The sequence below is a fragment of the Rattus norvegicus genome, chromosome 1 (genome assembly GCF_021556685.1).
Source record: "Rattus norvegicus strain SHRSP/BbbUtx chromosome 1, alternate assembly SHRSP_T2T, whole genome shotgun sequence".
Lineage (NCBI taxonomy): Eukaryota > Metazoa > Chordata > Mammalia > Rodentia > Muridae > Rattus > Rattus norvegicus.
The window spans coordinates 92,179,457-92,196,299 of record NC_141534.1 but is presented as its reverse complement, the minus strand read 5'-3'; the positions used below and the strand labels follow the sequence as shown (position 1 = coordinate 92,196,299).

Sequence of the window (16,843 nt, the reverse complement as noted above, 5' to 3'; positions counted from 1 at the left end):
AAATGAGCGGGGTTGGCCTACAGGAACACAAGAACAAGGGCTCAGGGATCCAGGCACAAGGTCCTAAACTCAAAGAGACTCAAGTGTTAGGAGAGGTACAGGCTCTGGGTTGGTGACAGTCAGGAGGCAGGAATGAGGATCTTGGGTGGCTGACCACTTAGGCAGGGGGAGTTAAAGGCAGGCCTCTGTGCTGGTGGATGGACGGGCTGGGGTAGTCACTCACAGCTCCTGAGGGAGTCCCGGGAGGGGGTGCGGATTGGCAAGCACCCTGACACCAGCTACATTCGGGGTCCCGGGAGCACACACTGTGGCCTGTGTACATGGAACAGTAGTCCAAGTGGTACTGCAGAGACACAGAACACATGAGGAGATGCTGCCCAAGACCTGGAGCTATCTGCCAAGGCTTGCTCCCTGCACTGTCCAGTTAACCCCAAATGCTCAGCACTTTGAGGGCCCTACCCCACTCCTCCCTCAGCCCTGGAGAACCCCGTACTCTGCCCAATTCTCTCCAATCACCCCTCATTTGCAGAGTCCATACTGCCTCTACCCACAGCCACCGCTCCCCATCACCCCAGTGCTCACATCCAGGGCGGGTGCCTGAAACACGAAGGGGGGCACCTTGTAGGCCATCAAGTCCCCACGAGGCCGGCCACTGTATCCCCCAGCCACCAGCAGGACACTGCCACCGAGAACAGCTGCCACATGTGAGTAACGACCACTAGGGGGCGCTGCTCGACCTAGAATACAGTCACAGCATCAGACCTTCCCCAGCTTCTGTCCTCCTGGCTCCCGCCCTTGCCAGCTTTAGCCCCTACCTAGCCAAGGAAATCCTCCTGGCCTGCCTGGCTCTGCACTTGCTTATTTTCTCGCTTCTCTCAGAGGCCCAGGGCCCTGTACAAAGCATCTCAAACAAAGCATGATCTCTGTGACAGACGGATTCAAATCATACATCAGTTATGAGCTGTATGGCTTTGGGCGGAAGACTCAACTTTGCCAAGTCTGGGTTTCTTTGCCTTAAACTGAACCAGCCCATTGAGAGATGAGATGGGGGGAGGGGGAGTTAGGGAGGGAGGGAGTGGGGGAGGGAGGGGGCAATGAGGGAGAGAGAGGATCTCAATCTGTAGCCCCAGACTGGTCTCAAATTCAGCCCCTCTGAGGATGTGAAGTGTGTACATACAGTTCAACAGTAGTTGGTGACATCTACGAAAGGCAAGCAATAAGCCAGGGAGCCGGTCCATCACGTACAATACCTGCCACCAAGTCTGACAACCTGAGTTCAACCCACATGGTGACCCACATGGTGGAAGGGGAGAACGGACTCCTGCAGGCTGTCAGGCTTTCCACACAAGCTCTGGCTTGGGCCCCAGTGCACGGGCGCACACAGAACAAGACAAAAGGAAAGTGGCAAACAGGTAGGAGGGAGGGCCCCGCTGGGACTGGGACAGAAGTGGCCAAGGCACCCACACTGAGCGCCTAGATCCAACCCAGCCTGGTGCTTTCACCAGGAGTGAACCAAGACACCTCCCCTCTGCTTATGAAAAGTTAATCATGGCTTCCCTGACCTTCTACTGACTCCTACACTTTGAAAGCACATGGGTCTTAGTCCAAGAAATCAGAAATTTGCACATATGTATGTACACATGTACTTCTGCAATGCTAAAGAGCTACTTCAAGGCCTTGCACGTGCCCGGCAAGTGCCACCTGTGAGCCCCGCCCCGGCCCCTTCCCGGTAGATTCTAAGCAAAGGTTGACCACTAAGCCACACTCCCAACCTTTTGTTGGACTCTGAGACAGGGCCATCGCACACAGTCCTGTCCAGATTCAGACTCTACATCCCGCGTCCGCCTACCAAGTCTTGGGGATATAGTGTGTACACCATGTCCACCAGAAAATTGCAGTCTTTTCTACTTTACTATTTCATGCATGTGGTGTATGGTGTATGTTGTACACACCCATGTGTGCACACTCGGAGGCCAAAGGAGGAGGCTCTCCATTTCACGTTTTGAGGCAAAATCTCTCACTAAGCCTGAAGCTCGCTGTTTTGGTGAGTACAGCCGGCCAGCAAGCTCCACCTATCTCTGCCCCCCAACACTGGAGCTACATACATGTGTGGCCTGTCTACCATTTACATGGGTGCTTGGGACCTGAGCTCAAGTCCTCATGTTACATGGCAAGTACTTAACCACTGAGCAATCTTTCCAGCCTAGGAAAAAAATCATTTTTTTTTTTTGTTTACGTTTTTTGTTTTTAGTTTTTTGAGTCAGGGTTTCTCTGTATAGCCCTAGCTGTTCTGAAACTCACTCTGTACATCAAGCTAGTCCAGAACTCAGAGATCCGTCTGGCCCTGCCTTCTGAGGACTGGGATTAAAGGCGTGTACCACCTCCCAGCACCCCCCGCCCCCCACAAAATCACAAAACTGTTAAAAGAACAGCCTTGGAAGAAGACAAGAAGACAAGGTGTTGAGGTCTCCACTGTGCTATTTCCCATCACTCACCCATCCAACCTACTGTCCCAGCAGCCCAGCTGCACAGCAACATCAGGACCCCACCCCACGGAGGAGAACAAGGTGCCAGTGTGAAGGCGGGGTCTTGAATGGATGCCTGTTTGAAGGTAGCCATCTTGGTTCTACCTCTGGTCCACTATGACCATGAAGTCACTGCTTCTTAGGACAGCTGCAAACTGGCAAACTTCCAATGAGAATTAGGATTCTGGGGCTGGGACGATGGCTCGGTCGGTATAGTGCTTACCTCAGGGCACTAGGACTAGAGTGCCATGCCCAGAACTGTCACAGAAAGACAGGCATGACAGCACATTTATAACCCCAGCACTGGAGAGGTAGGGCCAGGAGAAGCCTCGGGTTCACTGGCTGCCTGACTGGCCTGGCTGGTGAGAGACCCTGACTCAAGGAAGGTGGACAGTATTCCTGAGGCTAATACCTCAGGTTGTCCTCAGGCTTCCACATGTGCACACTGCACACATGTGTGTGTGTATACACACATTCACACACGTGTACATGTAAAAATAAAAAACAGGACCAAGGTCCAGTGCCCCTGCTGCATCTGCTTCCTGTCACCCACCTTGTCCTCACCCAAACTTGCCTCCAGAGGACATGCCAACAGGATGCCTGGCCTGCCAAGGTAATGACTGGGCAGCTCCTGCTAAAACTCAGAGATCTTCAAAAGCCCTCAGGAAAACACAGGAGACTCACCTTCAGGGGTCCCTGGTGGGGCAAGTTCGGCCCCCGACACCCATTGGTGGCAACCAAGGTGGTAGAAGAAGATGCCATCTTCGTAACACTTTTCCTCCTGGTAATGGGTGTGCACATTGCCCCCTGGGAGAAGAGGAAAGGGCGCAGCTGGCAAGCCTCAGCAGAGGGAGGAGACCCAGGCTAAGTCTCATTTCCGGGAGGCCCCAGGCAAGCCTTGGGGGAGGTAGGGATGTCCAGGCTCAGTTTCAACTCAGGGTGGGCTCAGGCCCCTGGAAAGTAGACACCATCTAGGGAAACCACCTCACCATAGACCACCATGTAGTTTCCTAGAACACTGGCTGTGTGGAAGGCTCTCTCCCGTGGACCCTGGAGCCCATCCCGGCCCTTCAGCGTGGTCCACACACGGCGGTCCACGTGGAAGAGCTCGGTGGAATTCACCCGCACGGAAAACCTACAGGGACGAGAAAGGCCAGGGGCCAGGGCAAGGACGGCTTCCTCCCTCCTTAGCTTCACCCAGGACTGAGACTACCCATGACCATGTCTTGTCCCATCCTGACTAGATGTTCATTGTGGGCAGGACCCAGGTCTGAGCAGGGTCTGCCATCTTGCATAATCTGTCGAGAGCTAGAAGACGGGTGGAAGCATGGGGAAAACAACTACTCAGAGCCCGAGTAGAGGCTCAGAGAGCAGAAGAGGGTGAGGGAATAGATACATATGAGATAAAGAGAAGCGACAGATACACAAATGGACCATGACAGAGGTAACCGCCTGAGCCCAGGAGGCTGCCAATGAGCAAAGACTTCTAAAGATTAAGGTCACGGAGTCCTGGGCTGCTGTGGCCAAGGAACAGGAGCATAGGACAGGTTACTCACCGGGCAGTGGAAGGCCGGTGTCCACCATGGACCAGCAGGGTACGGGACGGGGCGTGGAACACCATAGAGTGGCCAGTGGCAGCAGGGGGCCGCCCACCTGCAGGGATCACCTGCTCCCAGTAGCCCCTGCTGGTGTGGTCCAGGCGGAAGCGGAAGAGGCCAGAAGAAAAGAGGTCATGCTGAGTGCGGCCACCGGACACATACAGCCAGATGTCATCTACCAGAGCTGCTGCATGGCCTGCCAGCCCTGGGGGCCCAGAGGAACTGGAAGCAGGTGGTGCCAGGAGCTCCCAGTGGCCTCCACCCAGGGGGCTAAAGGCCCACACATCGTTGGTTAGCAAGCCATTGGCCAGCTCACCACCCATCAGCACCAGGAAGCCGGCCCAGGCCACGGCCACGTGGGAGTGACGGGCGGCCTGTGGGGAAGAGACAAGGGGACAGATGGTGACACACTGGAGAGGGACAGGGCAGAGATGCAAAAAGAAAAAAGCAGATGTGCAGAGAGGGAATAGAAGACAAGCCAACTGGTGTGGACCTGGATTTCCAGGACTTGAGAGGCAGAGACAGAGGAGGATCAGGAGTTCAAGGCCAGCCTGGGCCATGTAGTGAACTTGAGACCAGATTAGGCTACATGAGACCCTGCTCTTTAAGCAGACAAAAAAAAAAAAAAAAAAAAAAAAAAAAAGGAAATAAAGAACAAACAGACAGAAAGCCAGGTTTGGTGGTACTCAGCTGTAATCTCAACACTTGGGAGGCTGAGGCAGGAGGACTGCCATGAATTCAAGCCAGCTAGGCTACAGACTGAGATCCATATCAGCCTAAGTCCTTAACTCAAAAGGAAGGAAAGAGGGAGGGAGGAGGGGAGGGAGGGAGAGAGGGAGGGAAGGAAGGACAGACACGAGACACAAAACAGAGATGAGATGGTGACTCAGAGAAACAGAGTGAGAGAATGAGGGACAGGAAGACAGACATGGAAGGGAACAAGAGAAATAACCCAGAGGAATGGAGACCAAGACACAACAGGAGACCAAGAAATCAGTCAGGAAAGGAGGCAGAGGGAAGGGGACGGCAAATGGTACGGCAGGACAGGCCTCTAAGACAGCACAAGGGGCAGGAAGGTCAGGAGTTCAAGGCCACCCTGGGCTGTCCTGAGACCCTGTCTGAAAAAGAAAGGAAGAGTGAGGGAGAAAGGGAGGGAGGGAGGGAAGGAAAGAGAAGAGGGGACTATGGGGAGAGGGAGGGAGGACAACAGCATCTGGGAAGATGTAGGGGTGTGGGCAAGGAAAGGGATTTCAGAATGAGCAAAGACACAGACAGAGAAGCAGGTGTCCAGATGCAGTTGTCCGGTCTGGGGGTGGCAGGGTGATGAGGGTCAAGAGTGGGCAGGCCCCAGCCAGGGCACAGGAGGGTCCATACCGGAGCAGGCGTCAGATCCCAGGATTCCCAGGTGTTGGTGGAGAAGTTGTACAGGACAAGATCCCCCAGGGCCTTGTTAAGGTCCTGACCTGCAGATGAGGTGAGCGCTCTCACACAGGCTGACAGGCTGACAGCCTCCAGACCCTCCACCCTCACCTTCTCCCCATCTGCTTACCTCCAAAGACAGCCAGCAGCCCTGGTGGAGACAGGAAGGCACCAGCTGCCCCAACTCGGGCAGAGAAGGCGGGGTCCCCGGCACTCACACTGTGCCACCAGCCAGCCCCCTGGTTCTCCCACAAGTGCAGGTCACAGGCCCGTCCCAGGAATCCAGGCTCACAGCGGCATGGTCCCAGGGTCTGGGAAGAAGGGGACAAAAAGGCAGAGAGAGAAAAAGAGAGGGATATGGGTCGTAGAACACACAGAAAAAAACAGAGTCAAGACAAACGGGATAGAAAAAGAAAGACAGGAAGGGAATGTTCAAAGAAACAGAGAGAAGATAGGGGACAAGGATGGGACAAGGGAGAGGAACAGGAGACACAAAGGTACAACCTGAGGGAGAAAGAGGTGGAGCAGAGCAGAAAGACCCACAGAAAAGGCAAGAACAGTTAGAGAGGACATATTAGTGAGGCCCACGTCCACCTGGGTTGAATGAGCTCCGACTGGGGAGACTGAGGCAAGGAGGGTTCCAAACATAATACAGATCCCAAGTTGGGGGTGCAGATCTGAGGCATAAGGTCAGGGGTGAAAGGACAGAAGTCATGGCAGGAAGCCAGGTGTGGTGACACATGACAGTAACCCCAGCACTCAGGAGGAAGCTGAGGGAAAAGGAGGCCACCATGGTTATAAAATGAGACCCTGTCTAAAAAACTACCATGACAGGGACCTAGAATAGCCAGATGCGAGTAGGACTTCAGCCCGAAAGAGGGCAGAAGCCATTACCCCTAGGGGAAGGTTGGCTAGACATGAAGACAGAGCTAGAAGTGAGGTCTCAAAGGGAGAGGAACAGGTAGAGGTGGGGTTGGGATGAAGTCAGAGAAGTTGGGGTAGGGGGACTGGGAAGGAGAGGGGACTGGCAGCGGGGAGGGAACTGTCAGGATGGAACAAGGCCCTGTTTAAGTCAGATGTGGCAGCTGTGGTCACAGATCGGAACCCCAGGGAGTCTCAGTGGGAGACACTCACCGAGGCACAGGTACCGTGGCTACCACAGTAGGCTGAGCACTCCTGCAGGCCACAGTCTGGACCCCCCCAGCCTGGCTCGCAGACACACACTCCTGGAGACTTGCACTGCCCGTGGTTCTGGCAACCTCCAGGACACAGGGAGAAGCGGAAGGAGGCGTTAAAGCCCAGCAGGTTGTAGTTGGCATCACTGAAGAGATGGAGCAGCATCTAAAGATGAGAGGCCAGGTACACTGGGCAGGCTGCACCTGGCTGCATCCGGCTGCAGCTATACACACACCACCCCTCGCCCTGCCTTCCTCTGTCTCCTTTTGTTGTTTAAAAAAAGATCTCATGGGGGCTGGAGAGATGGCTCAGCGGTGAAGAGCTGCTCTTCCAGAGGTGCTGAGTTCAATTCCCAGCACCCACATGGTGGCTCACTACCATTTATAATTGGATCTATGCCCTCTTGTGGCACGCAGGTGTACATGCAGATAGACCACTCATGAATCTTTTTAAAAGGATCTCATCTAGCCCAGGCTGGCCTCGAACCCATTAGCTGAAAATGACCTCAAATTGCTGATCCTCCTGCCTCCACTTCCCCAGTACTGGCATTACAGGTGTGTACCACCACACCCGTTTTATAGGCTGCTGGTGATTGAACCCCGGCATTTGTGAATACCGGGCAGATACTCCGCTGACTGAGGGGCATCCCCGGCCCCACCCTGCCGTCTGATGTCTGTTTTCTGTGTGTTTGTGGAGCTATCTGTTTGGTTGTTGTTGCTGCTTGGGACAGGGTTTCAGGATGGGGCCCAGGCGGGTCTCAACCCTCAGGCTCTTAAGACGGGGATTACAGGTCCTCCCGAGTGGAACCCAGCGCTCTGCCTCTCCGCCTTCCACGGTCTTCTCTGATACCCTCTGCCCGGCTTTTCTGGACTTTTCCGTTCCTTCCAATCTTTTTCATTTCCTCCTAGGCGTGTACTCCTAGACCGCTCCCTCCCAAGAGACCCAGAGACCATGGTCCCACACCCCACCACACTAACCTTGCCTGAGGATGCCTCGATGGGTGGGGGCCGGGTGCTCCCACTCAGACTAGCAAGCAGCGGGCCTTGGGGTGAGTCACCATCATACACAAAGAGGTAGTCATAAGTGCACTCTGTGTCCAGGAAAAGGAAGTCCAGCAGGATCCGGTGCTGAGGGCTCGGTGCTGGGAAGGGAGCACAGGGCCAGGCTCTCTCACATGCACCTTCTCGAGGGTCCAGGAAGCCCACCCACAGAAACCACCACACCTTGTTCTGGGTGGTGTGAGGGAGCTCCTGGTCCGAGGTGCGCAGCCCCCGCTCTGCCATGGGGCTGTCATCCACTGTCAACTTGTAGGAACTCACAAAACCCTTCTCAGCACTCACAGTACAATGTGAGTGAGAGCGGCCCAGGGCCCAGGCCAGATGTGTAGGAGGAGAACCCTGGCTCCTCCCTACCAACAAAGAGCTTATCAGAGCAGCACAGCTCCCCATCCCCGCACACACTCTGCCGTTGCTGGTTACTTTGCTGCGACATTCACACAAGAACACTATGTCATCAGTCTTCATTCTCCACTCTGCTCCTGAGCCACTCCTCGTGTGTGACCTTGGGCAGGCCACATGCTCTCTCAGGCCCGGGCTTCCCAGCTGTGAGATATTGATCTATTGATACTGTGGTGGAGCTCAGACAAAAGCTTTCTCTTATTTTTGTTTTGTTGTTGTTTGGTTTGGGTTTTTTGTTTGTTTGGTTGGTTGGTTGGTTGGTTTGGCTTGGTTTTTTTGTTTTTCGAGTCAGAGTCTCACTTTGTAACCCTGGCTGTCCTGTAACTCACTCTGTAGACCAGGCTGGCCTCAAGCTCAGAGAGAGGGTCTGCCTGCTTCTGCCCCCAGAGTACTAGGATTAAAGGAGATGAGATCTTTAGGCCAGGGCTGAGGGTGTGGCTCAGTGGTAGAGCCCCTGCCTAGAATCCTCCAGCAAGGGGCTGGGGCGTGGCTCAGTGGTAAAGTGACTGCATAGCATGCCAAGGTCCTGGGTTTCATCTCTTCTGAGAGAGAGGAGGAAAACTGTTTCCGCCTGGGTATTAGTAATGAAAGGGGCTAACAGACCTGTATGTAATTTTGAAACTATTAATCTGAAACTAAATTTTATATACATATATATATGTATGTATGTATCTTTTTTTATATTTTTTTAATTTATTTTTGAGTGCAAACCAAAAGAGGGCATCAGATCCCATTACAGATGGTTGTGAGCCACCATGTGGTTGCTGGGAATTGAACTCAGGACCTCTGGAAGAGCAGTCAGTGCTCTTAACCGCTGAGCCATCTCTCCAGGCCCCTTAAATTATTTTTTATTTGTGGGAAACTGGCTTCCGTCTCTCTCTCTCTCTCTCTCTCTCTCTCTCTCTCTCTCTCTCTCTGTGTGTGTGTGTGTGTGTGTGTGTGTGTGTGTGTGTGTGTGTGTGTGTGTGTGTTGCAGGTCTGGTCAGTTGTGTTGAAGTTTCTAGAAATCAAGCAGCAAAAAGTAGAAATCAGAGGCAGGAGAATGGTCAAGCATGGTGGATCACACCTCTAATCCAGTTCTGAGGAAGAGAAGGCAGGAGGATCAGTGCAAGTTCAAGGCCAGCCTCAGTCCCTTGGTGAAGTCGATGAGATCAGAAAAGAAAAAAAAAATTTTTTTTTTTTTTTGTCACTTTGCTTTTCGAGACAGGATTTCTCTGTGTAGCCTTGGCTGTCCTGGAACTCACTATGCAGACCAGGCTGGCCTCGAACTCACAGAGATCTCTGCCTCTGGAGCACTGGGAGATTTTTACAGGGCCTGGAATGCAGCATCATGGTAGAACCCCTGCCTGTCACACACAGGGGCGTTCTACCAGCAAGGGCATGAGCACAGGCCAGTGAATAGGCTGGAGAGCACCTGTTGCTTAGCTGGAGATGTGACTCAGTGGGTGGAGTGCTTGCCTAGTGTGCACAAAGCTCTGGGCTCCCAACCACACAAAACCAGGCCTGGCTGCCCACACCTGCAGCGCCAGTATCAGGAGGTGCAGCAGGAGGATGCTGAGTTGAGAGATGTCCTTCGTATATCCCAGCACTCTGGAGTCTGGGCCTGCTGAGCCGCACAACTAGACATCTCAAAAACAACACAACAACAACAGGGCTAGGGGTATGGTGGGGTGCTCTATTTCTCTATTTCTCGACTCCTCTCTCTCTTAACTACCTATCCTGCCTTGTAGGCCTTAGTTAGCTTCCTTGTCTATAAAATGGGAATAGTTCTCCCTACCGACTAGGCTGGTGTAAATGGCCAAGAAGATGACTATAATTTGCTAGCACCCAGTCAGGATGCTCAGTGCTAAGCCTTGCCAAGCCAGGACCAGTGACACAGACACCTTCCCCATGTGATCTGAGGTCTTGCCCTAATATGGTCTCTAGTAGTTGACTCCAATATGACACCTGGCCTGGTGCTCCTCTGGTAAAAAGTCTTCTTCTTGGCTCTCCCAGCCTAGGAGAACAGCTGGTGTTTGGAACTTGACCTCATCTCTCAAACTGCCATTAGAGCATCGTGCTCATGGGGAGCCAGGCCTCTGCACCAGCTGCTATATGCTTGCAGGCCTCCTCCAGGAAGCCTACCCTGATGTTTCAGGGCTGAGTTAGCAGCCTCTTTGGGATTTGAATATCCCAGTATAACTTTCCATCTCTGTGCCAGGACTGTGTCCAGGGTTACTCTCCTGCAGTCTAGGAGGGTCACAGGACACAGGACCTGGGCATATTTTCTTCTCAAACACTGCCTTGGCACAAGGCCTGGGCATGAGCAAAAGCTGAGCAGTTACTGGGTGACAGAATGAAGAGACATGCAAAAGCATGGTGACACATACAATTACATCACAGGTGTGGCAGGACTAGTGCTCAAGGCTATCCTGGGCAACATAGCAAGAGCTTGCCTCATAAGCAAAAACAAAACAAGAAACCATGTATATAGACTAAGCAAGTTGTACTGAGCAATATAGATTTGTGTGTGTGTGTGTGTGTGTGTGTGTGTGTGTGTGTGTGTGTGTGTGTTTAACAACGATTAAGTTTTAAAGGGGGCCATAAATTTGGAAGAGAGCAAGGAGGGGTATATGGTAGGAGAAAGGAGGGGATATGGCACGGGAAGGAGGAAGCATTACAGGGGAATGATGTAATTATACTATAATCTCAAAAATATGATTTAAAAAAAAAAAAGTTCTGGGCTAGAGAGATGTCTCACCAGCTTGGAAAACTTGTTGCTCCTGCAGATGACCAATTCCCAGGAGCTCACAACCATCAGCTTCAGGGATCTGACACCCTCTTCTGACCTTGGGTACCAGGCACACACGCTTTTAGGCAAAACACTCACATACATAAAGTCTAAAAATCAATAAATAAAATGATACCACAAAGCCAGGCGTAGTGAGGTCCCCTATGATCCCAACATGTTAGAAACAATCAGAAGAGTCATCTTTGGTATGTCCCAGACCAGCCTGGGCTAGGAGAGATTCTATCTCAAAAGACAAAAGAACAAAACCAAAGAGGAGGAGGATGGGGGTGGAGGATGAGGAGGATGGGGAGGAGGATGGGGAGGGGAGAGAGGGGAGGAGAGATAGACAGATAGAGAAGCTGACTACTTTGCTCTGGATTCCACTGACCAGAACCCAAGGATATAATATACTGACCCACAGTTTGGAGCTCACACAAGAACCATTCAGCAGAACCAGAATCCAGATCTTCCAGTATCTTGCCAGCCTTTATCAAACACCCTGTTCCAATCAAGGACTTAAAACAAGTGCAAAAGCCTGGGAGATTTGCCTCCCTCCCAAAGCTCAAGGTTTCTGGTTTCTACCCTACCCCTTTCCAGAAAGAAATGGGACCCAAGCCCCACCTCCTGCCCTGCCTCTGGAGGAAGCCGGGGGACTCTTACTCCAGAGGAGGTTGGGAAGTCTGGGACCAGACAGAACATAATCATGGTACAAGAAGTGGGTACCCAAGCATGGCACGCACTCCTGCGATCCCAGCACCAGAGAGGCTGAGGGAGGAGAATTTTGAGTTCAAGGCCAGACTGGGCTATAAACCATAACAAAAGCAGCCAACCCACTCAGACTTTTGGGTAATTTTGAAACAGGGTCTACTATAGCCCAGGATAGCCTCTAAGATGGGATCCCCTGGCCTCAGCCTCTCAAGTACTCAGATTACAAGCTTGGACCAACACCCTTAGCTAAGATGCTGGTTCCTGGGGTGACAGATGCCACACCCCCACATTAATCAGTTTGCTCCCATCCCACTGGGGAAAATCCACAAACATCTCCCTGCATGGCTCATACCTCACCCCCTTCGACCTCTGCCCCACTTCAGAACTCACTGTTTCCACATACCAAGCCTCTAGTCTGTCACCCTCTACTCAGGCTCAAGCTAACAATGCCTGCTCTAAACCATTCGGTAGCTTCCTGGCACCCCCAAGGAAATAGCCAAACTGCCAATGTGACGTTCGAGGACCAGTTCCAGCTCCTCACCTCCCCGTCTAGTGTATAGACTTACTAGACAAACACAGACACAGATCCGAAGACATTAACCTCCTTAGTGTCTTCACAGAGGCTGGCCACTTTTTACACCCCAGGGAACTCCTATATGAGTTTCAATGGTTGTTCCTCTGAACCTTCTAGCAGAGTCCTATCCTTCCCCTAGGCCCAGACACAACTCCCATTTCTAGCCTCTACTTCAGCCCTGAACATTCTGCACACTGGGGGCTGACAGCCCACCGTGCCCAACTACACATTGGCCTGAGCTATCCAGTAAGAGTCTGTCAAAAACAAAACAAAACCTTCAAGGCTAAGGAGATAGCTTAGGGGATAAAGAACCACAGTTCAGATCCCCCTGAATCTGCATAAGCTAGATAGGGTGGTGCAGGGCAGCAACCCCAGCTCACTTACGTTGAAACAGGGAGCAGAAACGAGAATGCACCGAAGTTCCTGGGCCAGGAAGGCAACGGAAAGCAAGAAACTCTGCCTCAAACAAGGTGGGAGGTAAGGACTGGTTGTCCTCTGACCCCCACATGCTGTTACTTGTGTCTCTCCCCCCCCTCCAAGGAGGAGAAGGAGGAAGAGGAGGTAATGACAGGGTCTCCGGCTGGGGGAGTAGTTCAGTGTAAACAGCTTACTTGCATGCATGAAGCCCCGGGTTCAAGGCCAAGTACCATATGAAGCATGGCAGCTCATACAGATAATCCCAGAATTAAGGAGGCAGAGGCAGGAGGACCTATATCCATCCAGTTCAAGCCACCTGAGATACCTAAGATGATTCTATCTTAAGGAAGGAAGGAAGGAAGGAAGGAAGGAAGGAAGGAAGGAAGGAAGGAAGGAAGGAAGGACAAAAACCAAAACCAACCAACCAAAGAAAAACCCTGCAAGCTGGAGAGATGACTCAGAGGTTAAGAGCAGCTGCAGCTCTTTCAAAGGATAAGGGTTCAATTCCCAGCAGCCACACAGCAGCTTACATTCATCCAGTACCAGTGGATCTGAGGCCTCCTCTGGCCTCCTTTAGCACCAGGCACACACATCGTGCACATATGTACATGCAGACATGTAGGATGTCATACAGGTGAAGGCAGGTACAAGATAGAACAAGGCCTGTCATTGGATGAGAAGGAAGGATGGGCGGGAGAGAAGTTTGAGGAGACTGGAACGGGAAGAGAGAAGCTGCCAAGAGAGAGAAGCTGCCAAGAGAACATGGAGGCTGACGTTAAGATTTCATTCTGTACCTTTGCAGGTTGTTATGAATGTTCTTAAGGGACAGATGTGTACAGGGCTTTGTGTGTCTAGGTGGGCAATTAGATCTTATCAATTGGATCAGAGGTTATTGTGTTGTGTGTTCTTTCATGTGGCGATTTAAGTTTAAGAGAATCTGTGGTGGTGGAGACACTGGACCATCACGGAATTGAGATGTGTATTTCTGGCATGGTGGCAACCTGCCTTGGGAACTGGATGGGTAGAGAGATTGTTGCCAGGCTCAGAGAGAAGCCATCGGCAGTGTGATATGGGATGGGGCAAAGCGGGTGACTGCTTTGCTGACTGAGATGAAAACATCCACCAGACATCTTGGGGTACCGAGGTGCCAGATCTAGTGGGGGTAAAAGATATACATATATATAATACATATATATTTACATATAAAATTTTTTTTCTTTTTTTCAGAGCTGGGGACCGAACCCAGGGCCTTGTGCTTGTTAGGCAAGCGCTCTACCACTGAGCTAAATCCCCAACCCCATATATAAAATTTTATATATAATTTTACAGCAACACAGGCAAAACACTCATACACAGAAAACAAAAGTAAATAAAACTTTAAAAAAGATTTTCGGGGGCTGGGGATTTAGCTCAGTGGTAGAGCGCTTACCCAGGAAGCGCAAGGCCCTGGGTTCGGTCCCCAGCTCCGGAAAAAAAGAACAAAAAAAAAAAAAGATTTTCGATTGGTAGCCCAGGCTGGCCTCAAACTCACAAACCTCCCCCTCCTGCCTCTGGCTTCTCCTTGTATCTGTTTTAGCATTCTAAATTTTAGCACATACACTTGCTCAAAAGCATCCTACATTCCTGTTCCCTCCCATCCACGCCTTGTGTTAGACTCCTGAGACGCGTCTTCCCTGGGCTTCACCCGTAAGAAAAGGTTGTTCAGGCTTTCTAGAATGTTCTTCCTCTCTCTTCCTGGCTGATAGACATAGATCCCTTAGGTCTCAGCTTTGACATCTCTTCCAGAATGCTTCTCTGTTCTCCTCTCTCCCAGATCGTGGTTCTTCCTCTGGGCTCTCCCAGGGGAGCACTTTGCTATGTGACTGTTAGTACATCTGTCTCCCCCACAAAGACTGCTGGGAAGAAGGTCCCTGCTCTTCTGCTATGTCATGGTGGCATATGTAATTTCTGGCACATGAGTGGCTGAAACTATGGTTTTATTGAAGTGTTTAAATAGAGCAATAGCTCTAAGGGCACTTAATGGACATGGACATTTACTATATGTGATGGGTCCTCACAGTTGTCAATTCGACTACATCTTGAACCAACTAAAACCAAAACAGATGGGCACATTTGTGAGAGATCCTTTTTCTATTTTTTTTTTTTTAATGAAATCACTTAAAATGGGAAGACCCACTTCTAATCCAGCTCTTTTGAGGTGAGAGGCCACACCTTCTGCTGGCAGTCTGTATAAAGGACACAGAAGAAGGAAACTCGCTCTCTGCCTGCTTGCTCTCACTCTAACTAGCAAGGTCCAGCCTCAAACTCACAAGCCTCCCGCTCCTGCCTCTGGCACCAGTTCTGGCTTCTTCTATTCTGTTTTCGCATACTAGAATTTAGCACATAGGCTTGCTCAAAAGCATCCTCTAATTCCTGTCAGCATTAGAGCCAACTTCTTTAGCATTCTGACATATACTGAGACATACGGCCTTGTGGACAGAAAAACCACTATTGGATTTTTTTTTTTTTTTTTGGTAAACAGTTTTATTGGACTAGCTGGACCACAGCCTGTAAGCCATTCTTTTACTTGGGGAGAAGGAAGTCAAAACAGGGTTTCTCTGGCTGTCCTGGAACTCACTATGTAGACCAGGCTGGCCTCAAACTCCGAGATCTGCCTGCCTCTGCCTCTGGAGTGCTCGGATCAAAGTCGTGCATCACCACTGCACTGTAAGCCACTCTAATAAATCTTGTTTCTATAAAGATTCATTCTGTAAGTTATGTTTCCCTAAAGAACCCTGAGTAATACACTATACATCAAATGTGTTAAATATCTGACTCCTTTTAACCAAGTACCATTGCTATGACCATTGGGAGTAAAAGAAATTGAGCCTTCAAAATTAATACATCCAAAGTCACAAAACTCATACGAAATAGAGCCTAGATCCTAAGCCAGTCCTAGTCCTAGTCCTGAGTGGGCTTACAATCCAAGTAAACAAAAATAAAGGAGTGGTAGAAAGATGTGCTACATGGTTATTTTCTGTGCTCTATACTCCTAGTTTGTTACTGTGACTCTTGGCACATTCCCTCCCATCAGAGTTAGGGCCCAGGCTGGCTGCAACCCTGGGTGTTCAGCATTTTACAGCAAAAGTCCTGGAATGGAGCCGGGAATGTGCTCAGCGAATGAACGCACAAATGAATGAACCAGCAACCGAATGAGTGACCCACGCGGCCCCACTCACCCTCGATAAGCCACTCGCAGTTGCCATTGACGCTGTAGTTGCCCGCACCATCCGTCACGAAGCCTGGTGCCTCCCGTAGCACCTGCCGCTGCCCCTTGCAGTCACCGGCCAGGACCTTGTGGGACAGCGGCCCCAGCACAGCGAAGGCCAGTGCAAGGGCCGCGGCCAGAGCTCCGCCCAAGGCCATCGCCGCCTTTGGCTCTGGTCCTAAGAGACGGGAAGGCCCTGAAGACCAGGAATGGACACTCTACGGGAATGAGGCCCTGCAGATGCAACCTTTACAGGCGTAGCATGGCCTTGTAGTCCAAGGAGGTACCAGCGACGCAGTCCCGGCCAAGGAAAGGGCCGCTGTTGATGGGTTTTTGAAACCGAGAGGCCGGCCCTATAGACCCATGGAAGGCCCTGGATATGAAGTCGTTATGGATAGGGCTGACCCCTAGGGACCGTAAGGGTCCCCTATAGACACGAGCCCCCATAGGGGCGCCGACCCCATAAACGGTGTCTAATGATTAGACTCAGGCTGCTGCAAGGCCAAAACAGACCGTACAGTCTCCAGGGCGACGTGCGCTACAGCCCAGCAGGGCGGTCCATGGAGCTTGCAAGCTGGAACCCGCCTGGCCGGGAGACTCCTGAGGAGACCCCTCCAGGCGGGGGCGGAGCCTGCTTTCAGGGTCCCAGCCGGGATCCCCAGGGTTCACTCCAATGCTTACCCACCCGCTCCTCCCACCCGAGGCGGATGGGCTAGATCAGAGAGACCTGGGGACTCCCGGGCCAGAGCGGCCCGAGGAAGACCCGCGGAGAGCGCGAGGGGGCGGGGAGCCGCGCAGTCTCTAAGGGAAGGACAGGCTAGGAGGAGGCGAGAGGTGGGCGAGTCGCGGGTCAGAGAGGCCCTGGGAGGACTAAGGAGCGCCTGGCTCCACCCCTTCTCAGTGGAAGACTTCCGGAAACTTTCCCTCCCATCTGTTCCCAGCCGCTTGCGCA

General features: G+C 51.8%; 1 protein-coding gene across 1 annotated transcript in view; it reads right to left on the bottom strand.

Moving 5' to 3' along the window:
- Positions 1-16,392, bottom strand: part of Megf8 (multiple EGF-like-domains 8) — a 49,037-nt gene extending 32,645 nt beyond the window's left edge. The window contains 10 exon segments of the mRNA NM_053628.2: positions 224-343; positions 583-737; positions 3,210-3,332; positions 3,515-3,660; positions 4,082-4,497; positions 5,498-5,586; positions 5,673-5,853; positions 6,677-6,883; positions 7,696-7,859; positions 15,863-16,392. Coding sequence (NP_446080.1) covers positions 224-343; positions 583-737; positions 3,210-3,332; positions 3,515-3,660; positions 4,082-4,497; positions 5,498-5,586; positions 5,673-5,853; positions 6,677-6,883; positions 7,696-7,859; positions 15,863-16,049 — 1,788 coding nt within the window. The 5' untranslated portion in view covers positions 16,050-16,392.
- Positions 16,393-16,843: the final 451 nt, after the last annotated feature.